Source organism: Taudactylus pleione, unplaced genomic scaffold (genome assembly GCF_031769625.1).
Source record: "Taudactylus pleione unplaced genomic scaffold, aTauple2 ptg000487l, whole genome shotgun sequence".
Classification (NCBI taxonomy): Eukaryota; Metazoa; Chordata; class Amphibia; order Anura; family Myobatrachidae; genus Taudactylus; species Taudactylus pleione.
Window position 1 is genome coordinate 7,044,870 of NW_028284889.1, and position 25,507 is coordinate 7,070,376.

At 43.2% G+C, this 25,507-nt stretch overlaps 1 protein-coding gene across 2 annotated transcripts in view; it reads right to left on the reverse strand.

Annotated features, from left to right (window-relative positions):
- LOC148502684 (multidrug and toxin extrusion protein 2-like) overlaps positions 1-25,507 on the reverse strand; it is a 73,375-nt gene that overhangs the window by 43,586 nt on the left and 4,282 nt on the right. The window contains exons 4-9 of one of the 2 annotated variants that reach the window (XM_088449505.1): positions 11,914-12,011; positions 10,285-10,382; positions 9,363-9,476; positions 8,164-8,231; positions 7,506-7,614; positions 5,842-5,917 (exon numbers count right to left, since the gene is read on the reverse strand). In XM_088449505.1, coding sequence (XP_088305631.1) covers positions 5,842-5,917; positions 7,506-7,614; positions 8,164-8,231; positions 9,363-9,476; positions 10,285-10,382; positions 11,914-12,011 — 563 coding nt within the window. Of the gene's footprint in view, positions 1-5,841; positions 5,918-7,505; positions 7,615-8,163; positions 8,232-9,362; positions 9,477-10,270; positions 10,383-11,913; positions 12,012-25,507 lie in introns of both variants that reach the window. The other variant, XM_088449506.1, reaches the window with a different exon arrangement.

Sequence of the window (25,507 nt, forward strand, 5' to 3'; positions counted from 1 at the left end):
GGGACCAATTGACAACAGCGGCAAGCTTCTCTGGGTCCCATTCGAAGGCAGGACCCCGAAATGATGTACCCCAGGAACGTTAGTTCGTTTTGCTCAAAAGAGCATTTCTCCAGTTTGCAGAAAAGCTGATTAACCTGGAGCCGTGACAGTACCTCACAAACATGTTGGCGATTACTTGCTATATCCTCAGAAAATATTAGGATATCGTCCAGGTATACCACTACATATTTATACAACAAGTTCCGGAAGATATGATTCATGTACTTCTGGAAAACAGCTGGGGCATTGCTTAATCCAAAGGGCATGACTAAGTACTTGTAGTGGCTGTCACAAGTATTAAAGGCCATCCTTCCACTCGTCCCCAGACCGGATTCTGATTAGGTTGTAGGCCCCATGGAGATCCAGCTTAGTGAAAATCTTTGCCCCTTTTATTTGGTCAAAAAGTTCAGAAATCAGCAGTAGGGGGTACCGGTCCTTAATGGTGATTGCATTCAGACCCAGGTAGTCGATACTTGGTCTCAAGCCTCCATCTTTTTCTTAAAGAACAGACCAGCTCCGGCAGGTGATGTAGACCCTGATAAAGCCGCACTCCAGATTTTCCATAACGTATTCAGTTACAGCCTGGGACTCTGGAATCGAAAGGGGAAAAATTCTTCCATGGGGCGGTACTTTCCCAGGTAGTAAGTCTATAGCACAATCCCATTCCCGATGAGCAGGAAGAATCTCTGCGGCCTTTTTACTGAACACGTCTCTAAAGGATTGATATGGGACTGGGAGTTGGTCTTCTGGAGAGACGACTGAACTTTGAATGATACGGTGTGGAGGTTTAACGGATGATAAATAGGACCCACGGCATTGAGACCCCCACGACAGAATTTGAGGTTCTTTACAATCTAGAATAGGAGCATGCTTGCGGAGCCAGGGAAGACCTAGCATGATCGGACTCTCGGCTGACGGGAGAATATAGAACGTTATCAATTCTCAATGAAGAGCACCTATTTGCATGGTAACTTCTGTCGTCTGTGAGTGAATGGTAGCCGTAGGAAGTTTATTCCCATCCACTCCAATAATGTAAAGGGGTTTTTGCAGCGGCATACTCGCAATCCCTAACTCTTGAACTTTCTTAGCCGTAATGAAATTGCCATCGACACCTGAATCTAAGAAGGCCTTGATGACTTCAGAAGAATTTCCCACGACCAGAGTTATGTCGATGGAAAACTGGGAAGTAACACTGTTTTTTGGGGTGTATTGGAACGCACCTAAACTAACCACCCCTTGATCAGTTAGGAGACTCTCCGCCCGCCGCCGACGGAGGTTCCAGTGCTGCCGGACCCGGTAAGTAATCGCTGGTGTCCGGTGCACTGTGACACCAAAAGCATCTTTTTGTGTTAATCCCCGAAGGAAAAACTACAAATATTGTTAACAAAAACATTTTGTGATCAATGTCTATAATATAAAATATACATCACAATATTAAATGCCACTACTGTCTTTGTAAAATTAGTTCCACTGAGCAAATAACGGACATCCACATTAGTGAAGCTGCGGACAAAGGCTAGTACTCAATACATTTGATAAGTCGAAGTTTTAAATTAAGCATTATTAGGGAAAATTTAAATATGTTTGCTGCAAATTCAATTTGAATATCTGCATACTTATACTTTTTATATCCACTTTCACTACAATAGTCATCATAAATGGCCTAAACCTCTCCTGTCTATTATGAACTCCCTCTTATCCAATCTTAACTTTTGGCCTCCTAAAGAATGGCTTGCTAGACCTTTCTTTATTTATTCTATTACAGTACATTTATGTATTATGTTAGTAAGACTTAGGCACATTAGGGGACTTCAGAACTGCATTTACTTCAGTAATCCTAATTTAGCAGTTTTTAAATATGGTTTTATTAGACATAATAATGCTCTGAGATTGACTGATATGTACTTAAAAGACTGACTTAAACCACCCCCAATGGTGCTGAAATGTTTAGTAATTTGGAGCATCTGCAAAGTATAGCATAGTGACCCGGTGGCTAGCACTGGGTCATAGGTTCAATTCAGACCAGCGTCCTATGTGGAGTTTGTATGAGGTTACGTGTTGCGCGAGTTTGTTCTTGGTGCTCAGGTTTCCTCACACACTGCAAAAATGCATTGTACATGGTAGGTTAATTGGCTTCTAATAAAGTTAACCCTATAATGTGGTAGTGAATACAGATTCTACACTCCAGTGGGGCAAGACTGATGTGATTGATTAAATATTCCCTAAAAGTGCTGGGTAATATGTAGGCACTACAGATGTGTCCTTGCTTATCTAGCCTCAATACGCCATGCAGCGCGATATGTCTGGTGTGATTGAGCCGCCAGGTCCTATTCAACTCTGCCAGCGTTGAGCATATTTTTTTGGAGTGGGGCGAAAATGCGTTTGAGTCGCAATGCAATGAGACTAGTACGCACCCGTAGACACTGCTGATTAATTTAATATGTGACACTTGTATATCTGTTTGCACCAGAGTGTGTGAATGGAACTGTGGAAAAAACCTGTGGCCGCTGTATCATAGCATTTTGCATGCTGATTGTGAGACGCAGTCGCACACAGATATACAAGTATCACAGATCAAATTATTCAGCGCAGTCCCCTAGTGCGTCCTAGTCATATTGTATTGCAACTTAGACATATTTTCAGCAAAAAAATACACAAACAATATACAAGGCGCTAGCAGAGTCCCACGGGACCAGGTGCGCTGAGAGGGGCTGTTTGGCTCCACTGCAGCAAAGACTAGTGAGGACATATCTGTATTAAAAAAAAAAAAAAAAAAAAACCTGTTAATACTAAATATGAGGGTCCTGCTTCATCAGGAACACCTTAAAAATATGCAAAGTTGTTTTTTTATTTTATTTTACACTTGACATGCATTCTTTAATATACAGATGTATGCACAGATCTCACTGATCTGTGCATGCATCCGTGTCTCATAGTACAGCCCATTATTTAATTTTGGGCTGAAATCTTCAAGATGATGATCGTGAGGTGTTTGGTTAGCAAATTATATATCGTGCATTTGCAAATCGTTAACGCATGATACATCGTTAGATCGTTGGTCAGATTGTACAGTTTTATGCACCATATCGTGTCCTGGAGTGCCGGGGAAAGTTCAAGGGAAATCACTGACGACATTGCATCATTTGTGAGTGTGTCTAGTGTGTAGGCACCTTTACTTTAAAAACCATGTTAATTGTTGGAGTTTATTATAAATATTTTGATCATTAGAATTCTTAGGGCTTATAGTGTGCATCTATTTATATGGCGCCACAGGTGTTCCGCAGCGCCTTACAAAGTACATAAACAAATAGATTGATTTACAGTGACTTACAGTACAGTACAATACATTACAGGACATGGATAATATACATTGCTACATTCACGACCATAACACCCAAATAAGCAACAATGCAAAGCAATCAAGTGTTAGGTGCCCTGGTAGAGAGTAAGAAGTAGATGATGGTATAGTAAGGAGATGCACAAGAGGGTAGAGGGCCCTGCTCATAGGAGCTTACATTCTAAGTGGGAGGGACAGACAGACAGGGGTGAAACAGATGGGGTAGGCAGGGAGAGAGGAGTATGTAGCAGCAAGTTAAGATGAGAGCTGGAAGGCTTTGATGAAATAGTGGGTCTTGAGAGCACGTTTGAAGGATTGTAGAGAGGTGGAGAGTCTGATGGGAAGCGGGAGAGAGTTCCAAAGGTGGGGAGCAGCGTGGGCAAAATCTTGTAGGCGGGAGTGGGAGGAAGTAATCAATTGGCATGAGAGGCGGCGTGCATTTGTTGAACAAAGAGGGCGGACAGGAGAGTGAAGGGAGATGAGATCAGAGATGTAAATAGGAGAGGAATGGCTGAGGGCTTTGTAAGTGAGTGTGAGAACCTTAAATTGCATTCTAAAGGGGAAGGGGAGCCAGTGGAGGGCTTGTAGGAGAGGGGAGGCAGATGCAGAGCGTTTTGAGAGGAAGATGAGCCGAGCAGCAGCATTGAGGACAGACTGGAGAGAAGGGATTTGGGGAGGCCAGATAGGAGAAACTTACAGTAGTCCAATCTGGAGATGACCAGTGAGTGTATGAGGGTTTTAGTGGCATCCTGGGTGAGAAAGGGTCTAATCTTGGAAATATTTTTAAGATGAAAGCGACAGGACTGTGAGAGATTCTGGATATGTGGTTTGAAGGAGAGGGAGGAGTCCAGAATAACTCCAAGACAGCGCACTTTGGGGCTAGAGGAGATAGTTGTGCCATCAATTGATAAAGAAATGGTGGGAAGTGTGGCTATGTAGGGGGGAGGGAAGATGATAAGCTCAGTCTTAGACATATTAAGTTTAAGAAATCGCTGGGACATCCAGGAAGAAATGGCAGAGAGACAGTTGGAGACACGAGTGAGGAGAGAGGGAGAGAGGTCAGGGGAGGAAAGGTAGATCTGAGTATCATCAGCATAGAGATGATATTGGAGGTCAAAAGAGCTGATTAGTTCACCTAGTGAGGATGTATAGAGTGAGAAAAGGAGAGGTCCAAGAACAGAACCTTGGGGAACACCCACTGCAAGAGGCTGTGGGGGAGAAGAGGAATCATGAGAGGAGACAGAGAAGGATCTTTTCTGCTGTATTACAGGTCTCAGCATGGTAGTACCTATTATTATGCCGCCAGACCAGCTAAGTCACCATTAGACCTCCAGGAACGTTTTGTTGACATGTAGGCATTTCATCAGTGTCGACGTGATGAATGTCGACAAAATATACCACACCCTTCACAATTTTGTTTAATTTCAATTAACACTTTGTAAATTTAAATTACATTTTCCACTGTTCCAAAAAAATCTAGGTGCACTGGTGCATATATTTTGAACTTTGCAAGAGATACCCTCATTCTACTCATCTTCTCTACCCAGTCTGTGCAAAGTTCTGCTCCTATTCACTGCCATCTTGCTCACCGAACACAAGCAGAAATTTAGGCCAAAGATGATCTTACACTGTGCGTCAATATTTTCACTTCATAATCAGGGCTGTTGGGTGGGGTGTGCAATTGGTACAGACTCCCTGAGTGGGCACGGCACTTGGGGCGGCACTGCTGCTGCATCTGGCTAGCAGGATAGCTGGAATAGCACCCTGCGGCCAGTAGCACAGCTCTCCACACAACTTATAGTGTGTGGTCCGGGCAGTCCTCCACGCATTTTCTGGAGCCGGCCCCATCCCCCTTGCATGACATCTCAGGTTGGTGGCTGGCCTGGCACAGGACACTGGGGAGCGCATTGCTCTGGTCCTGTTCATAAGTGATGGCCATGTGGAGAGAGACAAGGCTAATATTTATATAAAATATATATTTTAGGTATTTCGCCTCTAAAGCGAAGTTTTGTTTTTTTTCTTTCATAATTTAGTCACCATAATGTACCAGATCAACAATTTACAGTATTTGTGTTTGCATTTCTTGTTACAGTTTTATTATTTTGTTATGGAACTGATAATTGAAAAAAATAAGTCACACTAAGGGGCTGATTCTGAGTCGGTATTCACGCAAACAATGTTTTTTCCCTGTGTTTTGTATGCGCCCCAATTTGGTACGTGCAGTACAGATTTGAATGCACAGCAGCAGGAATGTAAGGGGCATTCTAGGACGGTGACTGGGGGTGGCTAAAAAGACACATGGAAATGTTCAGTTTTATGGGAGTGTTGCAGGCGTGTCGCTAAGAGCAGTTACGTGCAGAGACGCACTGCTGCTAATATAGGAGGCCATGCTCAGATGGGGAAACTAAACCTACCATTAGGCCATAAAAGTCACAATTTCTCTTTAGCAATACAAATGTACAAACCTGTCGTCGGTAAAAATATAGGCAATCACGTTTTTTAGCGCAGCCAGTAAAGTACCAGTCAACAAAGCACAAAACCCTATGAAACAGAAAACCTGGATGAGAAAAGAATATTAAAGATACTTTAAACCCTCTAAACATTTTCTATGGTACCTACAAAAGGGTTAGGTACGGGATGCCGGCACTCGGGATCCCAGCAGTCAGAATCCAGACGCCGGCATCCCGTCAGGGTTAGGATACAGACACCTGTCGGTAGGTATCTTAAGCCTACCCCTCCCTCCCCTCACCCTAAACCTATCCCTCCCCCCTAGTGCCTAAACCTAATCTGCCCCCATCCTCGCAGCCTACACCCTAACCCTCCCCCCTATTGCCTAACTCTCCCTCTAGAACCTAAATCCCTAGCCCTCCCTCTAACTCCACTACTTGCCGTTGAGATGCCAGCGCCGTGATTCTGACCGGTGTCTGCACTCCAGCGCCAGCATTCTGAGCGCCGGCATTCCGCACGCCGGGATTTAAACTACATCCCCTACATAGACCTCATGAAATTACATTCTTGCACTGAGCAGTTCCATAGCTATACAATATTATCAGCCTGCAAATATAACAAAAACCTGTCACTTTTGGTGGCAACTCATTATGTATGTTTAAAACAGAAATGTAAAGAAAATATATTTCTCTGCTGCCTCTGCCTGGGGACAGGGTGAAGAAGGAGCATGTGGTTTGTGCAAATGCCAGAGTTTTGCTTCAGTTGGGCCACAGGCTGATCAGTTCTTCCCCCAGGGTCATTTCCTTTTAGATTCACAGCTACCTCTTCCATAGCAAGCACTGACAATTATAATAATAATAATGTTTATCTATATAGTGCTTCTCTCCAGTAGGAAGACATTTTGGGCGCAGGGAAGTTTCAAAAACTGAATCCACCCAGGAATGAGCTTAGGGCCCGATTCAGAGATTTACGCTAACGCAATCGCAACTGCATCTCTCACGGATCGCAGTTGCTAAAATATGTTAGCATAGCCGAGCATATGGACGCTCACTGCTGCCTTCTCATATCTATCAGACAACGTGCAACAGAATAAACATTGGTAACATGAACGCACATCGGGCAATCTCAGAGCATGTAAGTCAAGTCTGACCAGCAGTAAATACTGCAGCTCTCCTGACACGCAGAGAGATCTCATGCTGCAAAGGAGATTGCAATGGCTAATTTTTGCATGCCCATGAAACAGCGTTTAAACGGTCCGACGCGTCTGTGTTTGCCTAACCACCCCCCGTCACCTCTCCCAAATGCTGACTACCTGTCACTCACTTTGCGAGTTTTTCCTCTGTACAAAAGTATTCGCAATGCAAATGCTGACCATGCGCAATGGCAAACAATAAGCCTTTTGCATAGTTTTTATTCTTTACAAAAATTACATGTACAAAGTAATTTTACTCAATATCGAAATGCTCAGTACAGCTCCAAATGTGATCAGCAGATGTGAGTGCCACGACAATACTGAATACAATTGGAGGGATTGCCAGGGAAGAGGCCCCTAGCAATGTCCCATTGTAAGGGATAACAAATAATAAAAAAAAATGCAACAAAACACAATAAATCCTGCACCAACATTTACTTATGAATACAAGGCAATCTTGCAGTTCAACATAATATATTTCACTGATACCTATGCACAGAACAGCAACTTTACAGGATGTTTTGGCTTGTTCCACATCTCCAGCTCCTAAAGCATTTCCTATCCTCACACTTGCAGATACACTGAATCCAACAGATACCTGTGGGCAAAAAAGTTCACAAGCTTTCAATAACAGCACATTCATTCATTTCAATAACCACTTCAAGAACAGAGGTCGTCCATAATGATTTTCATATTTATGCTAGATGTCCAAAAAACCCTGATAACTTTTTAGATCACATACTGTAAAGGGAATTTGGCGCAAACGCGAGATATGTTGGTGCAAACATGAGATATATATGGGCCTCATTTTACAGAAGTCAACTAAAAGGTTTTACAGATAATTACTTGTAAAGGAAACAAGTTCCCAAATACACCAGAAATCCCCCCCCCCCCCCCACTTAGAACCCATCCATAATGGTAATCCCAAGTAATGTCACTGCAATGTAATGCTCTCCATGAATGTTTTGTTGAAAGGTGTGTGCAAATGGTTGTGTGTCTGGTTAGTAAATTATATGGATCCCAGACACATTGCTAAAAAGTTGGCATGCACAATACTGAAAACCAAGAGAGCAATGTTGCATTGATAAAAATCAATAGATTTCTCCTACTAACACCTTCTGCTTTGAGGACAATATAAAGGACTTACCATGTAAGCAGCTGTGGCCAGCTCCAGCATTATCGCCTGTGCACCAAGCTCCACAACGCTAATGATACCTACAGAGAAATTAAGACGAGATGCAGTCAATATCCCGACGGTCAGGATGCCGGCGCTTAGAATACAAACACTGGAATCCCGACACCTGTCAGAATCCTGGTGCCGCCATTCCGAAGGTAAGGTTAGGGTTAGGCACTAGGGGGGGAGGGTTAGGTTTAGGGTGCGGGGAGGGGGAGGTTAGTTTTAGGCACCGAGGAGGGAGGGTTAGGGGTAGGGAGAGGGGGTGTGGTTATAATACTGACCGAGAAGTGTCGGTATCCTAACCCTGGTGTGACTCGGTAGTGCCGAGCATCTTTTCCTTTAAAATGCGTCTTATTCGCAAAGCAATGAGAATAGGAAGGACATGCAGCAACTTCATTAATTAGGTGTGTGGTCACAGACGCATCTGGGTGTTTGCAGCTCTTCATGATTCATTTTGGTTTTCACCCATCTTTATATATTTTTTGCATTAGTGAATGAATAGATAGGTAAATTAATTTTTCGCAAGCAGATACACCCACAGTTGCGAACAGAATAGAAGTATAATTTAAATCAGTAGAAGCTGCTTGTGATTCCTATTCGCATCGCTTTACATTTAAGACACATTTGAAGGTATAGTCGTACGAAAAGAAGCTCAGTACTACAGAGTCACACGGCACTCACGCGTTATGTTTAATGTGACTTGTAGCACTCGGAAGTAAGATGTATGTGGACAAATCTGTTCATCAGTCGCTGCCCCAGTGGAGCTTACAATCTACATTCTCTACCACATGGATACACACATGCACACTAGGGGTAATTTTGTCAGGAGCCAATTAACATACCAGTAGTTTATGGAATGCGAGAGAAAAATGGAGTACTGTGAGGAAAGCCACACAAGCATGGGAAGAACATACAAACCCCACACATATAGGGAATTAGTTGGAAATTATCTCAGCGTTGTGAGGCAGCAAAACTAACCATTATATACTGTGTATATGTTACAACCTCTGAAACCATAAACCTCATTGTGTATGGTATAAAAGAAGCACATTTGTACTATGAAGAACTGCATGCTCACCTGCCTAGTTAAAATGCCCTGAGCTCTTCCGGTTATAAACCAGAAGGGGTGAGGCAAAGCCTGTTGGTAGAAATAGTACATGGGGACCAACCTGCTAAGAATCCTCCAATTTCAAAGCTCCACCATTCAATGCACGTCATAAGCATGCTGGGTATGGCCAGACGTACAAAGATGCCCCATTCCTGCAAACAATCTCTGGACCAACCTAAAAACAGAAATATATTCCGAAAAAAGAAAAACATATGCCTGAATACAACTTGGAAGAGAGCTGAATATAAAACACATAATGCAGTAACAGCATACAAATGCTTTCTGGCAAATAAACTGCTTTCCATATGATATCAACACAAATCTACAAGAGATTTCCCTTGCCATTCACTTCCAATTGTCAACATTAAAAATGTGGTGAATGATAGAAAGAGATGACTGAACAAAAGAGTAGTTCAAAAGCAGATTTCAAGAAACCAAATAATAATAAAATGATTATAATGTATTTATATATCGCCACCATTTTGGCAGCACTGTACAGAAATAATGCATTATTCACATTAGTATTAGCAGTCTATGGGGGAGATGTATCAAACCATCTAAAGAGGACAAGTGAAGTAGCCCATAGCAACCAATCACTAAGTACATTAAATAAAATGACAACTAGAAGCTGATTAGCAGTTATGGAGAAATTCTCCACCTGCCCCCTTAAGTGATACATCTCCCCCTAATTTCCTTAACATACGTACTAGGATTAGTTTTGTCAGAATACAATTAATCTACCAGTATGTTTTGGGGTCTGGGAGGAAACCCATGGAAGCATGGGGAGAACATACATAGGGCCTCGTCGGGAATTGAAGTAATGAACACAGTGCTTTTACACAGTAATGCTAACCACAGTGCCATGCACCTGGGACTACTACATGCCCTGTATGCCATCGGGCTGATGTCAATTATTCTACTTTGAGTTTATTATCTACTGATTTTCGGTTTTATTTTATCCAAACTCACATACTGTACTGTACCTCCCCAAGTTGTAAGATGTAGTTTTCTCCAAATTATATAGACTAAAAGTAGACCAGGCATTGCAAACTGAGATATTGTATTTGCCCAAGCTGATCCCCTAAAGGAAGCAACCGAAAAAACACAAGATGTAAGTAAAACAATCATCCTCCCAGTACATAGGAAAATAAAACAAGTGAGAATCTTTCCCATTTAGTTATATGATGAATGCCTGCATGTGTTTTTACAAGGATTTTACTTCCTCGTGAGTGTCTTAATAGAAATGTAGATTGCCTTTAGGCCAGTAATCATATCTTAGCCAGGAAATCAGTGTTCCAGTCAAGTAATGATATATTAGGACAATCTCTGTTCCTTGCCTTGCCACAAAGGATGATATTCCCCACACAAAACATATACTTCGGTGTGTTACAATGTTTCTTTCTATCAGTCTTCTGTTCAAAGGCGGCACATGTACATGTCTAGGTACAATGCTTTACATGATGATTGACAGGATTTATGACTACTGTAAAGATCCTCTGTTGGCCAATGTAAGCCAGCGATATGACTGCGAACATCGTCGTTCACAGACATATCTCGTCGGCTGTGCTGCACAGCCAATGGCAGATATATCTGCAGATATATCTATCAATCATGCTGTGTGTACGGGCAGTTAGCCGACCACCCGTATACTTGCAGCAGAGACTGCGGGGAGCAGAGGTGGCCAGATGACAGTTGTTCAGTGTGTATAAACAACCATTATCTGCAGATCACACTTATGCTGGTTACACCAACTGGCCGATATATTGGCCGATCTATTGATCGGCCAATATATCGTGCCCCCATCGGCCAGTGTGTACAGACGATATGTCTGTGAACAACGTTGTTCACAGACATATTGCATTGGCTGTGCTGCACAGCCAATGAACAGATAAGTCTGCAGACATATCTGTCCATAGGCAAGTGTGTACGGGCGATCGCCCGTACACAAGGGTGCAGAGAGAGGGGGGGGGGGGGACTCGCGAGTGGGTACTACTTACCCGGCACAGCTCCCCAACCACAGCAGCCCACAACGCTGCTGTGTGCTGGGCTGCACTGGGACACTGTCCCAGGCTGCTAAAGCAGCAGCCCGGGCAGTCTCCTATGCCAAGGGGGGGGAGTGATCACGCTGATCGCGCTCCCCATTGGCTGTGCCCGGGCTGAGGGGCATACAGCGCTCCCCTCCCCAGCGCCACAAAATGTTATTTTCCCCTGAAGGGGCGTGGCCACGCCTGTCGCGATTAGGTCACGCCCCATACCCGCCCCCGGCCACCGCTGCAGCATGCAGGTGATGGTCGTTCAGTGTGTATGAACGACCATCATCTGCAGATAGATCTGTATAGTGTGTACCCACCTTAAGGGAGGCATCAGATGTAAAACGAGATATTGTGGTGGATGCAGTTAGGTAGAGGCCACACATAACTGTGTAGGCTATCATTAGCCAAACTCACTAATGTAGCTCCATCAGATCATACATGTTAATTATGTGCATGCCCAAATATGACATAGATCTCGCGCCCTATGGTCAGGTCAACCAATGTGTGACAAAATATGTGGATGGACCATGCAAGGACAAATATCACAGTAGTAATACGTTTAAATGCAGGTTTACTCACACTACTCCCAGATTCAGACCATACATAAATATGGCATTCACAGCAATATTAGCAAGATTTACTACAATGCCAGTAATGACCTGCGGCCATATTATACCCTGGAATACAAGGGAAAAAAATGATCTTAGTTAACGCTAATATTAGCTTGTTAAATTATGGAAATGTGAAGAAATAAAAAGGTATTATTATAAATTACTTATAGTTAAGTATTTAAGTCAGAATGGCAAATTCACCTAACTGTGAAGAATATACTAAAACTTGGACACGTTATCATACAGTTTTACGTCTATTTACAAGCATTGGATTAAGTCAATATTTGTTTTGCTAGAGTGGCCTCAATCCATCCTCACAAAGGGAACTGTGCTCTCACCCAACAAGCAGCATGACGACAATTATACCCCTTTTACACCGACCTGAAAATTCAGGTTTGATGCACGTGAACGCGTATCAACCCAGGATTTTTGTCAGTGTAAATGGATGCACCCGAGTCCAGGGACCCAGGGGATCCAACTTGCAGGCTTAACCAGAGTAGCCTGCAGGGTTGGCCACGGGTCGTTCCCATGATGACCCGATCGTGCCACATGCTGCCTGATCGGCCAGCTTCAGTGGCGCTTGGAGATGACATCATCTCCAAGCGTCCACTGCAGTGCAATGCCAGAAGAGCCGGGTCACTGCAGACCCGCCTCCAGTGTGGCCGGCTTCAGCGGCGCTTGGAGATTACATCATCTTCAAATGTCCACTGCAGACCCGGCTACGGTGTGAACGGTGCCGACCCAGGCCGTGGTGTAAAAGGGGTCTGTCCAGGGTTGCAAACGTGTTCCAAATCTCGGGTCAGACCGGGACTTTGGTGTAAAAGGGGTATTACAGGGAGACCCTTACTAAAGTTTCCTCATCAAATAATTGTATTCCAACTATTGTAATTGGTGCATATGCTTACTATTTATTGCTTTACCCGGGGCCCACTGTGTTTGCAACATAGTTTATTATAAATGAAGGTAAAACATATTAAACATTTATTCAGATACAATATGTCAAAAGATATATATACAAAATTGTCATATAGCACAGGGAAAAAAAAGCAATATAAAAGGTGCACCCAATAAGAGAGGAGGGGGCCCGTGTGCAGCCTCCGTCTGGGCCCCTTCCTCTCTATCAGTGCACTGAGCGTGGTAGATTCTGGCTTCATGCCAGAATCTACTGCGCATGCACAGATCTCCGGGAAAATGGTGCCCATGCCTTTTTCCCGGGGACATCTGTCCTGCACATGTGCAGGACACAAGGAAAATGGGCGCTGTGCGAGCAGCACATCAGAATCAGCGGAGAGGTTAGTAATATTAACTATGGGTGCAAGGTGTGCTGGACCCAGGGGCCCATGTGCACCGCACACCTTGCACCCATTATAAAGACGCCTATGAATATGAGCATGCTCTAGAGTTAGCGGTGAACAACCTCTTATTTGGAGCACATGTGGATATCCAACATCAGTGCTAGATTCCACTCACTCCTATGGGTCATCCACCACCAACAGAGGACTGGAAATATCTGAATGGGAACATTTATCTTATTCAAGTATCCTAAACCAATTTGGAACTGATGGTCTAATTCTGACCCGCTCGCGAGCACTGAGCGCTCGCAAGCGGGTCGATGTTGGTCCAGTGCGCATGCGCACGACGGACCCGGCTCCGTCTTGCGCATGCGCGAGACCTGGATAGCGGCGGGCAAGCCGTCGCTATGGGTCTCGCTACAGAGGGGGCATGCTGTCGATGGTGAGTGACAGCACGCCCCCTTTGGTGGGCGTGCCAGGCCAGAAGGAGGTGTTCCCATGGGAACGCCTACCGTCTGGGGCCGGCCCCACTGACATCACAAGTGATGTCAGTAGGAGTGCTTTTGGCTCTGATAGAGCATAATGACAAACAAACAGGCTATAAATAGACAAATGGCAAGGTTACCTAATCATACACCATGGCATCACATGTGCACCTCCGTCCGCCCGCACTGCCGGCACATCCCCCGACAGAGCAGTACAGACATGTGTGTCGCCAAACCGGAAGTGACACCGGAAGACGGAACTAATCTGCACCATCCACAGAAGGGGGAAGACCAAAGCAAGCGCGCACCCGGAAGTAACTACACGGTATCCATGGTGATCACTGGTAAAGTGAAACACACATACAAAACATACATACAAATACAATGCTATCAATGAAAAAAACATATCAAAAGGCCATGGAGTGTCAAGAGAGTATATAGCGTGGAAAAACACACACATAAACATTGCGAATGACCATCACATAAATTCATAAACAAATATGTTCCAGCATGTGTAGTCTCATGTGTACCAAATAAAGAGCTACATTATCACAAAAATGCTGACACACAAAACTCTTCATTTAAACCCATAGGCACCATACTATTAAGTTTATGTATCCACTGGCATTTGTGTTGCAATAACAGTTTGTGCCTGTCACCTCCCCTACGAAGGTGTGGAACATGGTCCAGAGGCATAAAGCTGAAGTCTTTGAGACTATGGCCCTGATTCAGAGCCGCTCGTAAGCGGCCGCTCGTTCGTTCTGACCGATGTTCGCACATCTGCGCATGCGTACGGATTTTAATACGCATGCGTGAACCAGTCAGTGCGGCCAAAAATCGTTTGTTCGCTATATAGCGAATGCCTGCTATTTTGAGTGACAGAAGGAGGCGTATGTGGGTGGTAACAGGGGAAAGTGCTTGAAAACGGGGGTGTGGAATTCGAACGCAGGCGTGCTTAAAGGTCAAAACGGGCATTTTAAGGGAGTGCATAATTAATACAGCAGCGTCATTGACCACGTCACTTGTTTTTTTTTTACTCAGAACTGCTCGCAAAATAGCGGTTGAAAAAACCAGCCACAAGAATAGCGAGCAGTTCATACGCTGTTCGATGTACTTGATTAATCTATTAAATAGCGGACATGACGTATGTTGCGAGCGGCAAGGGGGCGTATTTTACAAAATTACAACCGCAAGTTTTGCTCGCTCGTTCAGACTTAGAGGCGTGAACAGACCGCAATGAGCGAACGGTTCATTTGAATAGCCACCCCTTGCTTTAGAACGAACGACCGCAAATAGCGAGCGGCTCTGAATGAGGGCCTATGTCCCATAGCAACAAAATGTTTAGCCACAGCCACAATTTGAAGCAATTGATTAGTCCCTCTGATATTGGATCCAACATTCCATCGAACAACAGTTGGCTGAAGTTGCATAAACTGAGACAAAATATGCAGTTTATGTGATCTTGTGCCTGTGCAACAAGATATATGTCGGCAAGACCATACAAATGATCAAGGAAAGGATTGCCATGCACAGGTCTTCAATTAAAAAGGCATTTCTAAAGTTGGATTCCAATACTCCACGTGTGGCTAAACATTTTGTTGCTATGGGACATAGTCTTAAAGACTTCAGCTTTATGCCTCTGGACCATGTTCCACCCCTTCGTAGGGGAGGTGACAGGCACAAACTGTTATTGCAACACAAATGCCACAATTTTAGAAGGTATAGACAGGATTGCATAGAGTTTTAAAAAAGGTATCAATAGTTGGGTGCTCGTCCAGGAAATTACGCTACCGGTCACTAGGTAACACTCGGTAGTGATCTCTCAGCAAAACGGTGGAGGCGCCATAGCAGGAGAACGCATCGTGCCTTCGAAATCTGCTACCACTTTGTGGCTGAGAGTCCGCTACCTGTTATTGTGGCTTTAGAAGCGCTGATTAAGAATCCAAGGATGAGGGAGGAAAAAGGTTTGTTTTCCTTCATCGATAGGTTTTTTGTGTGTTAAAAAGGGGAAGTCGCATTATTGTGTATGCGACCATTCGCACTATAGCGTAAAAGTCATAATACGTTTTGTGTAGTGGTCGCATTATTGTGTATGCGACTAGTCGCACAAAAACGTATACGTACTTCCGGTAGTGCCGCCACGTGTTTTGAACAAAGCCGTTGAGAGTGCATTGATAAGATAGCATTGTTGTAAGCATCTTGATCAGTGTTGCCACAGTCTAGGAAAATGTGTATTTTTCTGCGCAGGTAAAGGGTGTGTATCAGTGAGTATTTGTTGGTAGGGACAACTGTTCCCTAGTTAAGGGTATCGTAGGACCTATAAGGACTAGGCGCAAGGATCGACCTAGTAGCTCGGTAGTAGATACCGTTCTAACACATAAGCAGGTGTAGTTGTTGTCTTTGTTGTAGGTTTGGCTCCCAGTGTGATTACAGTATTCAGTGATCAGTTAGGGTTATTTGAGCATTGTAATTGAAGCACAGTTTTGGCTAAATTGTGATTGTGAACTGGGTAGAGGGTGGACGAAATCACTGAAATAGGGTAGGTGTTATTGGAATACCTACATGCTAGCAGTTGAAGGTAGTCAAAAAGGGCTATTACAAATTGACACATTACTGATAGCAACATACTGTCAGTATTTTGTTACTACCATGAGTAATATAGCATCCTAATTCCTTAAGATATTTCTGTAGGTGGATACATTTCTTAATTTGATATAATCCAAGTGTTATTAGAATGTAAAGACGATATATTTATCATATTCACATTACCACATAATCAGCAGTTACATACATCTTAAGCCACAAATAGGTTGATAGTATTTGATTAGCATTGGTGAGTTCCTTATATATCAGAGTTTATATTGCCATATGTGATTTTTTGTGATTTCTCTGTGATATTACTTCAATAAATCCTTGTTATTAGCAAAATATGGGACCTCTACTGCTGTACTAATTAATAGTTTACACCGATGTATTGTTATAGGGGAAGGAAACACAGAAAATGAGAATTGTTTTAACCACATTTAGTTTATTATCATGTCTTCACAATTTATGTTCATTTATATATAGGAAGTTTTAATATTTCGCTGTTTCCCTTACATTTTTATTTGCAAATAATAAAAGTTATTTTTTAACATTTATACTACTTATGTATTGTGCGCCCCAAACAAGACAACTCCTTTTTTTCTTCTCCATTTTTTGAATCCCAGGTTTTTCTATTTTGGCCTTGCCATTACAGGACTTAGGGCCTAATTCAGACCCGCTCGCGAGCGCTGAGCGCTCACAAGCGGGTCGATGTTGGCCCAGTGCGCATGCGCACGACGGAGGCGGCTCCGGGCAAGCAGTCGCTCCGGGTCTCGCTACAAAGGGGGCGGGCTGTCGATGGTGATGGACAGCACGCCCCCTTTGGTGGGCGTGCCAGGGGCATGGCTGCCCAGACAGAGGCATTCCCATGGGAATGCCTACCGTCTGAGGCCGGCCCCACTGACATCACAAGTGATGTCAGTAGGAGTGCTTTTGGCTCTGATAGAGCCAAAAGCACTCCAGGGCTTGCGGCAACGAGACCCTACCACAAGGGTCTCGTCGCAAGCCCGATTGTCGCGATGGTCTTGACCATCGCGACCATCTTTTTGGCCGCTCGCTAAAGCTGTGGGTGGTCACCCACAGCTATGTAAGCGGCCAGGAGGCCGCTCTAAAAAAAGAGAAGGACGGCCCTGATTCAGAGCGAGCGCTCTGTCAGAGCGTCAGAGGAATCAGAGCAGGCTTTCCTTAATCTTAAGGATATAGTCTGACAAGAGCACCTATATTGGGAATACCTGATTATGAAAAACCTTTTGATTTGTATTGTACGGAAGCCGATTGTTATGCAGCAGGTGTCCTCACACTAAAACATGGTGATGCCAGTAGGCCCGTAGCATACTACAGTGCACAATTGGACACTGTGGCAAGATCACTCCCAACGTGTTTAAGAAGTGTAGCAGCAACTGCTCTATTGGTCAGTAAGAGTGAGGATGTGGTACTAGGCCATGATATGATTGTCTATACTCCCCATGCTGTATCTGCTTTGCTAAACTCTGCCCAAACCAGACATGTGTCCTCAGCTAGGTTCACAAAATGGGAACTAGCCTTAATAGCACCTGCAAACATCACCATCAAAAAGGTGCACTACGTTAAACCCAGCTACGTATTTACCATATGTGCAACAGGATGCACAAAGGGTGGACAGAAGTGAGTCGCTGGTGAAAGGTGAGTTCTGCAGGTATATTGATGCACATGATTGTTTGAAATATCTGAATCAAACATTTACTGCAAGACCTGACATACGGGATACACCTTTAGAAAATGTAGATGTGACATTTTACATGGATGGGAGTTGTCATAGACAAACTGACACTGGAGAGTTATGTACAGGTTATGCTGTGGTAAATGACGAAGACATCATAGAAGCCGAACCTTTAGGCCCACCACACTCGGCCCAAGTGGCGGAACTGGTGGCACTAAAGACAGCGTGTGAATTAGCGGAAGGTAAATCTGGTAATATCTACAGTGACTCTAGGTATGCCTTTGGGGTAGTACACGATTTCGGTGCCCTATGGCGTCTGAGAAAGTTTAGGACAGCAGCAGGCACACCAATTGCACATTCCAAACATATAAAAGGACTACTAACAGCAATCCAATTGCCAAAGGCAGTGGCAGTAATTAAGTGTAAAGCTCATACATGTGAGGATGATCCGGTGTCACTGGGCTACAACAAGGCAAATAAAGCTGCAAAATGAACAAATCATGACTTTTCAAACAATTGATATGCTGAAATTGAGATGCAAAATTTGTGGTCTATCCAGGAAAAGTCAGTCTGGAGGTCCAAGGGATGTGGGCAAGAGTCCTCTGGACTCTGGAGAGACAGACAAGGTAAGCCAGTGACTCCCAAGGCATATTACCCAATCTTGGCTGAGGCAGTGCACGGTCTGACTTATTTGGGAAAGCAAGGTATGTGTAAATTGGTGAGAGCATACTGGTGTGCACCGGGTTTTTCTTCTCAAGTGGAAAAGAGAGCAATATCCTATCTGACCTGCTTGAGGAAAAACATTGGGAAAACGATCCCTACCGAACCATCCCACATTTCTCCGACTGACAGACCTTTCCAGGTAATACAAATTGATTTCATCCAATTACCACCCTGCAGGAATCTCAAGTATGTATTAGTGTGCACTGATGTGTTTTCCAATTGGGTTGAGGCATACCCAGCTGCCACTAATGCTGCTGCGTTTACTGCCAAGAAGATTGTTCAGGAGTTTGTGTGCAGATACGGTATCCATAAAATTATCGAGAGTGATAGGGGTACTCATTTCACAGGTGATGCTTCCAAAATATGTGTAAGGTGATCGGTATTAATAGTCGACTATATAACCCCTACCGACTGTAAGCCAGTGCCAAGGTGGAGAGGATGAACGGTACTATTAAAAATAAATTAAGTAAGATCATGGCAGAAACTGGACTAGGATGGCCAGAAGCATTACCGTTGGTCCTACATAGCATAAGGACCACTCCTACACCCCCTCTAGATCTGTCCCCCTTTGAAATACTGTTTGGTAGACAACCTCATTTGATTATAAGTCCACAGGAAGACTTGAAAGGTAACAACGAGGTAACTGTAAGGTATCTTACAACAATGAGTAAACAGTTAAAACAGCAGCAGCAGAAATTTTAATTGTTGTCCCATGATATGCCTGAAACAAACAGTCATGATGTTGAATCTGGAGAATATGTTATGATCAGAAATTTCTTGCATTCAGGTTGTTTGACTGACCTTTGGGAAGGTCCATATCAGGTGTTGCTGACGAGTACCACATCTTTTAAAGGTGGCAGAGAGAGATACCTGGGTCCATTCCACTCACTGCAAGAAGGTCAACCAACCGTTGGTGAAACAAGGCGGAGACTAGGCAGATAACGTGGACCTGTCGATCGCGAGCTTGTTCCGGGAGGGTTAAAAGGTTGCAGTGAGATATCTGAGCTAAAGAAATTTGTAGGTCCTTGCTACGGCAATGGATTGGTCTGCTGTGTTAATATTTGTATTCTCTTCCAGAGTTTCCATCATCCTGGTTTGTTTGGGGATTTTTGGTTTCTGTGACGGGAGACCGATAGAGGAGATGGGAGCTAATGGCAGTATTGATGGAGTGGAGTCGAGAGGAGGAGTGCTATGCCAATCAGAGGAGTGTCTGACCAATCTTAGTACAGTAATTGTTGAGATATGCTATTTTGGATACTCTGAGACAGTGTGAAGGTTTATCGTCTGAGGATTATTGTATGTGTGAGTTTGGTGGGTCCGTAGTCAACGAGAGATGCATCCAACAGTGTCAACCAACATATAATCAGTTTTGGGGTGGGTATCCGTTAGAGGATCACACCATGGTGGGCAAAATTTTGAACCCCAACCGACTGTTGGGTGTGCTCTCACGTGCCCCAAGGACAGCATAATGTAGGATTAGTGCCATTCCCATTAAATATCGCTGAGATTTTAGAATTGCAAAAAGGGAAGACACTGGATGGAAAATTTCTAAATACCAAACCACCCCATTTTAAACTCCACCAGCACCAGGCAAATAAAACACTTATGTTTAAACATCACCAACTCCAATGAACCAGGAAGTTGGGAGTTGACTGGGAATAACCAGAGGATGACCTTCTCACAAAGAGCTGACCGTGAGCCTATGAATTATGAACTGTTACGCAAAATTAGGTCAGGTGGAAGACACTTCCGGTATAAATATACACTGAGTAACACCAAATAAATGGTTGGCAGAGTATCAGAAGGGTACTGTGCCAGAGTTATACAACCAGAAACATGTATTAGCCAGATGGGAGAACTTAAGATAGGATCATTTGTTAGGGAAAGGTGTTGGATGATTATGATGCATTCTATTCCTTATGTTCTCCCCGATGATGTATATTTTATATGTGGAAGGAAAGCGGATAAGTGGCTCTCTCCAAGTTCCGAAGGTTTGTGTTACTTGGGAAGAGTAGTTCCAGAAGTTATGACCCTTACACATGGTGAAATGCTTGGTATTCATAAAGACACACCATCACCATATCTTCACACACAGTATGAACACAGAGACAAAAGAAATATGATATCTGGTGACGTGCATAAAAGCCGCACAGTTAATTAGTGAGACAACTGGCTTTCAAGTTTTGGTAGCATTGGATCCCACCAGGATCGCTCGGGGTACACTAAATTTTAGATATATCCAAGATCTTGCTAAATTAATAGAAAATATCACCGCGATGTATGATGACACATTCAGGTATACAGGTCAGGGCCGAAACTAAGATATCTGTCACCCGATGCAAGGCATCAATTTTGCGCCCCCTCCCTTCCTGTACCTGGATTTTGTCTTTGCTCCTCCATAAGGCCGTGCACTAGTCAGATGTCCCTGGTATAGTGACTTACATTATTCCACACACCAGAATGCCCATTACACATTATGCCACACACGGTAATGCCTATTACCAAAGTGCCACTTACATATTTGCCCAACACCATTTTATGCCCCACAGTAAGGCTTCTAATTACTTTAAAATTACCTGCTCGTTGTCAGGGGTTCCATGCTCGTTGCCATGGGGTTTCACGCTCGTTGCCATGGGGTTTATGCTCATTGCCAGGGGTTTTCACGGGAGAAGATGCAGCTTTCAGCAGACACTGACACTGACCTAACAGACACTAGGGGTCCAGTACGACCTCTAGTGTCTGTCTCCTCCTTGGCGGCGGCCATTTTTGGATAGCCGTTTTCAGCAGAGTCCATGCGGATGCCTAGTACGCATGGAATCTGCTGCAAATGGCCGCCGCCAAGGAAGAGACAGACACTAGAGGTCCAGTAAGGACCTCTAGAACCTGTCTCCTAGGCAGCGGCCATTTTTGGATGGTCGTTATCTGAATCTGCAGCGAAGCCACCGTGAGTCAGCCTTTTTTTCACCCCCTGCATTCCGGCACCCGGTGCACGTGCACCTCTAGCCCCCCCTAGTTGCGGCCCTGTACAGGTAGGGGGAGTTGCAAGCATACAAGAAAGAACTGGTGCAAGACAGACTAGTGTTAAATTATTTAACTACTGTCACTGGAGGGTACTGCGTAACTTTGGCCACACAATTTGGAGTAAAGTGTTGCGCTTACATTACAAATGATACCAGCGACCCCAAGGAGGTGACAGACCGGAAGACGGATGAAATTCTGCAGTTATAATGGGAATTTCGAACGAACTATAATGCTTCAGGGGCTGAAGTAAGGGAGAAGGTAGAGGAATGGGTTTCTTGGTTGAATCCAGTGAAATGGTTCTCAAGTCTAGGAGAGTGGGTCCAGGAAATGATCGCAAGCATAGGTAAACTCCTGATCCTCATACTGGTTGTCATCATAGTAATTGGCCTGTGTGTCAGGTGTGTTCCTACTGTGTTGAAATGTGGAAAATGTAAAGATAAGGTGAATCAAAGGAATTAAATCATGATGGTGGTCAGTAGTAACCATGTGAATACTGAGGTATATGTAGGACTGCATTACAACCCTGAACTAGGAAATACCATCATATAATGTATAATATTTAGACATGCATAAAAAGTGTTATTAAAATGTTATTTTGAATAATGTAAGTCCCTATCCCCCCCTCAAGACTTCCTTTATAGGATTGGTGCATCCCCACATCTTACCCATGATCTCACAAGATCTGCGGTGTGCGTATAGGGGTAGTTTTATGTTCTCTCCTAGAGACATATTATGGGATGGCACAATTGGTTCTTAATCCATCAATAATGTAACATTGAATAATATGTCATAATGTAAGTCTAAATTAATTTTAAAGTCAGAGTATGATAGCATGTTGTTTGCTATCAAAGGGTGGACTGTCGAAGCCTGATAATTGGCTGAGACAGGATCGATTTAAAATTAGATCGGGGCGACGCCATTTTGCGAATGGCAATGAGATGCCATTTTGCGACTGGCCGCCCAGCGCTATTTTAGTGAAACTCTCCATTATAAGTACATATGGCGATGCTATTTAGCGTCGTGCGATTCCCACGCAATAGAAAGAAGTTAAAAGTCCTCACTATATAAATACAGTCACCAAAACATATAAAATGATTATCCCTGCAAAACACGTACCATAGAGTACTCCACAAACACATAGTCGCACAGCGCTAACTAGCATCTTTTCTTAATTCCCTGATACTTACACACTGCACACTTACATAAAAGGTTCCCTAGCATTAAAGTGTAATATTCAAGGTTTATTTGGTAATTATTAATGTTGTGTAATAAAGGTTATTTGATATCTAAGGTTTAGTACATGGTAAGCAGACTGTGTTTGGTATTGTACTGATCCACTGTGTCTCAACAGATTTCCAGTATCATCAGTGAGAAGATCGCAACATGCGTCTGCAAACTATGAACTATAGAGAGTTAAAATATTAAAATGTACTCTGTAATGTTATCATCTTAGATTAGCATGCAGTGGGAAAAAGGACACAAAGGGTTGTTGGAGGCTGTTTGTGTCCATTCGAATTGACCTATGAACTTTCCTGTAACAGAAGCACCTTTAAGAAGAACCAATGGAATCATGCCAATCTGTTCTATTGTATTGCCTATTCCTGTAAGAGTATATATGTGCGCTCTCTGACCCCAGTCGAGAGTCTTCTTGCTGTGCTGTAGACGGAGGTTTCTATTGCTGATGCCGGTATCTGGGCCCAGAGCGCGTGCGTATGTAACAACTGTACCTTGGGTATGTATGATTTATTTGCGCCAATTGTCTTTAGATCACAGCGTGCAACCATCTGTTTTTATATTGAATAATAACTTTTTGTGCTTTGAAACCACGCTCAAAGTCTGAAAGCATTTATTTACTGGTGCGACTCATTACGCTAAATAGCAACAATTTTAGAAGGTATAGGCAAGATTTTAGAAGGTATAGACAGGATTGCATAGAGGTTTTAAATAACTATCAATCACATATACACACACACATACACACAGGTTGAGTCTCCCATCTCCCATATTCAAAATGCTTGGGATCAAGGGTATTTTGTATAAAGGAATATTCCGTATTTTGGCATACCATAATGAAATATCTTGGGAAAGGGACCCAGATATAAACACAGAATGCATTTATGTTTTATATACACCTTATACACAGTGCATCAAAAAAAGTTGGTATACATATATGAAATTAATTTGTGTTTCATATATACCTTATACACACACATACAACCTGAAGGTAATTTTATACTACATTTTTAACAATTTTGTGCCTTAAACAAAGTTTGTGTACATTGCACCATCAGAAAGCAAAGGTTTCACTATCTCATCCATGCTAAAAATATACAGTATTTCAGAATATTTGGATATGGGAGACTCAACCTGTATATAATTAAACCTTGATAGCATACCCTGAATTTAACACTAATGTGATGGATGTGTCCATGTTATAATTCTGAGTAATAGAGTAGGGACTTGCAGTAAAGTGGGGTCCCGTGACGATGGGCTTCAAGCTTAAATGCATTGATCAATTCATGAACCAAAACCCCACTATTTATTATGTTTATTATTATTGTTAGTTATTATGGTGAGTGCAGAGCCCCTGTGATAGATAGATAGATATATATATATCTATCTATCTATCTATCTATCTCCGACTATTATAAAGCGTGATGGAGTGACTGTCATAGATTAAATAAGCAGGTTGCAGCTGATGTTAGTGGTAATGCAGGATATAAATTAGTAATGCAGCAAAAATATTAGCGCATAGTCCATATCTATTTCCTGTAATAGGGAGACTGTGCTCATTCACCAATGGTGTGGTGTAGATTGCTCCACTGAATGGAAGGCTTCAGCTGCAAATTATAATGTATATATTTCTGGCTTGGTACTTGCCAAGGTGTGTGTAAAATACCCCTTTTACACCGGAGCTTAAACCCTGGTTATTGCAGGGTTAACCTGAGTAGCTCTTGGTGTAAAAGGGGAGAGGGTTGGATCGTCGGGTCGAGTGACCCGGCAATTCAACCCCGGTAACTTGCAGGGTTTAACACGGAAGTCCACTTCAACGCCGGAAAAGCTGGGTCTATGCAGACCCGACACCGGTGTGAACAGCGCCGACTTGGGAATGTCCTGGGTCGGCGCCGGCTAAATTCCGAGTCTGATCCGGATTGGAACCCTGTTCCAACTCCGGGTCAGACCCGCAAATTCAGGTGTAAAGGAGTATTAGTAATTTAGCCACATTTAAAGAAGGTGTAGCAGCCAACACTGAAGTGGTCCTTTGGAGTCTCCTACAGACATGTACAATGTGCAGTTTTCATAAAAATGCCAGGTTAAAACACAGGTCATAAATGGTGTTAGAGTGACTGGTGTTCTAAATAAAGTGATATACATATATGTAATGTGTATTAATGATGCACATTACACACCTAGTGGTGGGACAGGTGCCATAAAAATAAATCATTGCAGTTCAAACTGTAAAGCTGAAAGCAGGTAGAGGAAATAATGACAATTACATCCAAATCTTGTTAGGAAACAAACACAAAATGTGACATTCCTATTTAATTAAATAATATTTGTCAGTAATATTGTTGCACAATCAATGACATGTAAGCATGATTTACATAAACATTTGGATCTCCCAATTAATTAAACTGACTTATTCCAGGTTTCTCAGAAGGCACTAATTCAGATTTAATTATTATTTGCCACATTTGTGTTATTCAAATTCTGTAATATAGTGGGTACAGTCCTACAGCTAGATATATCTGGTACACC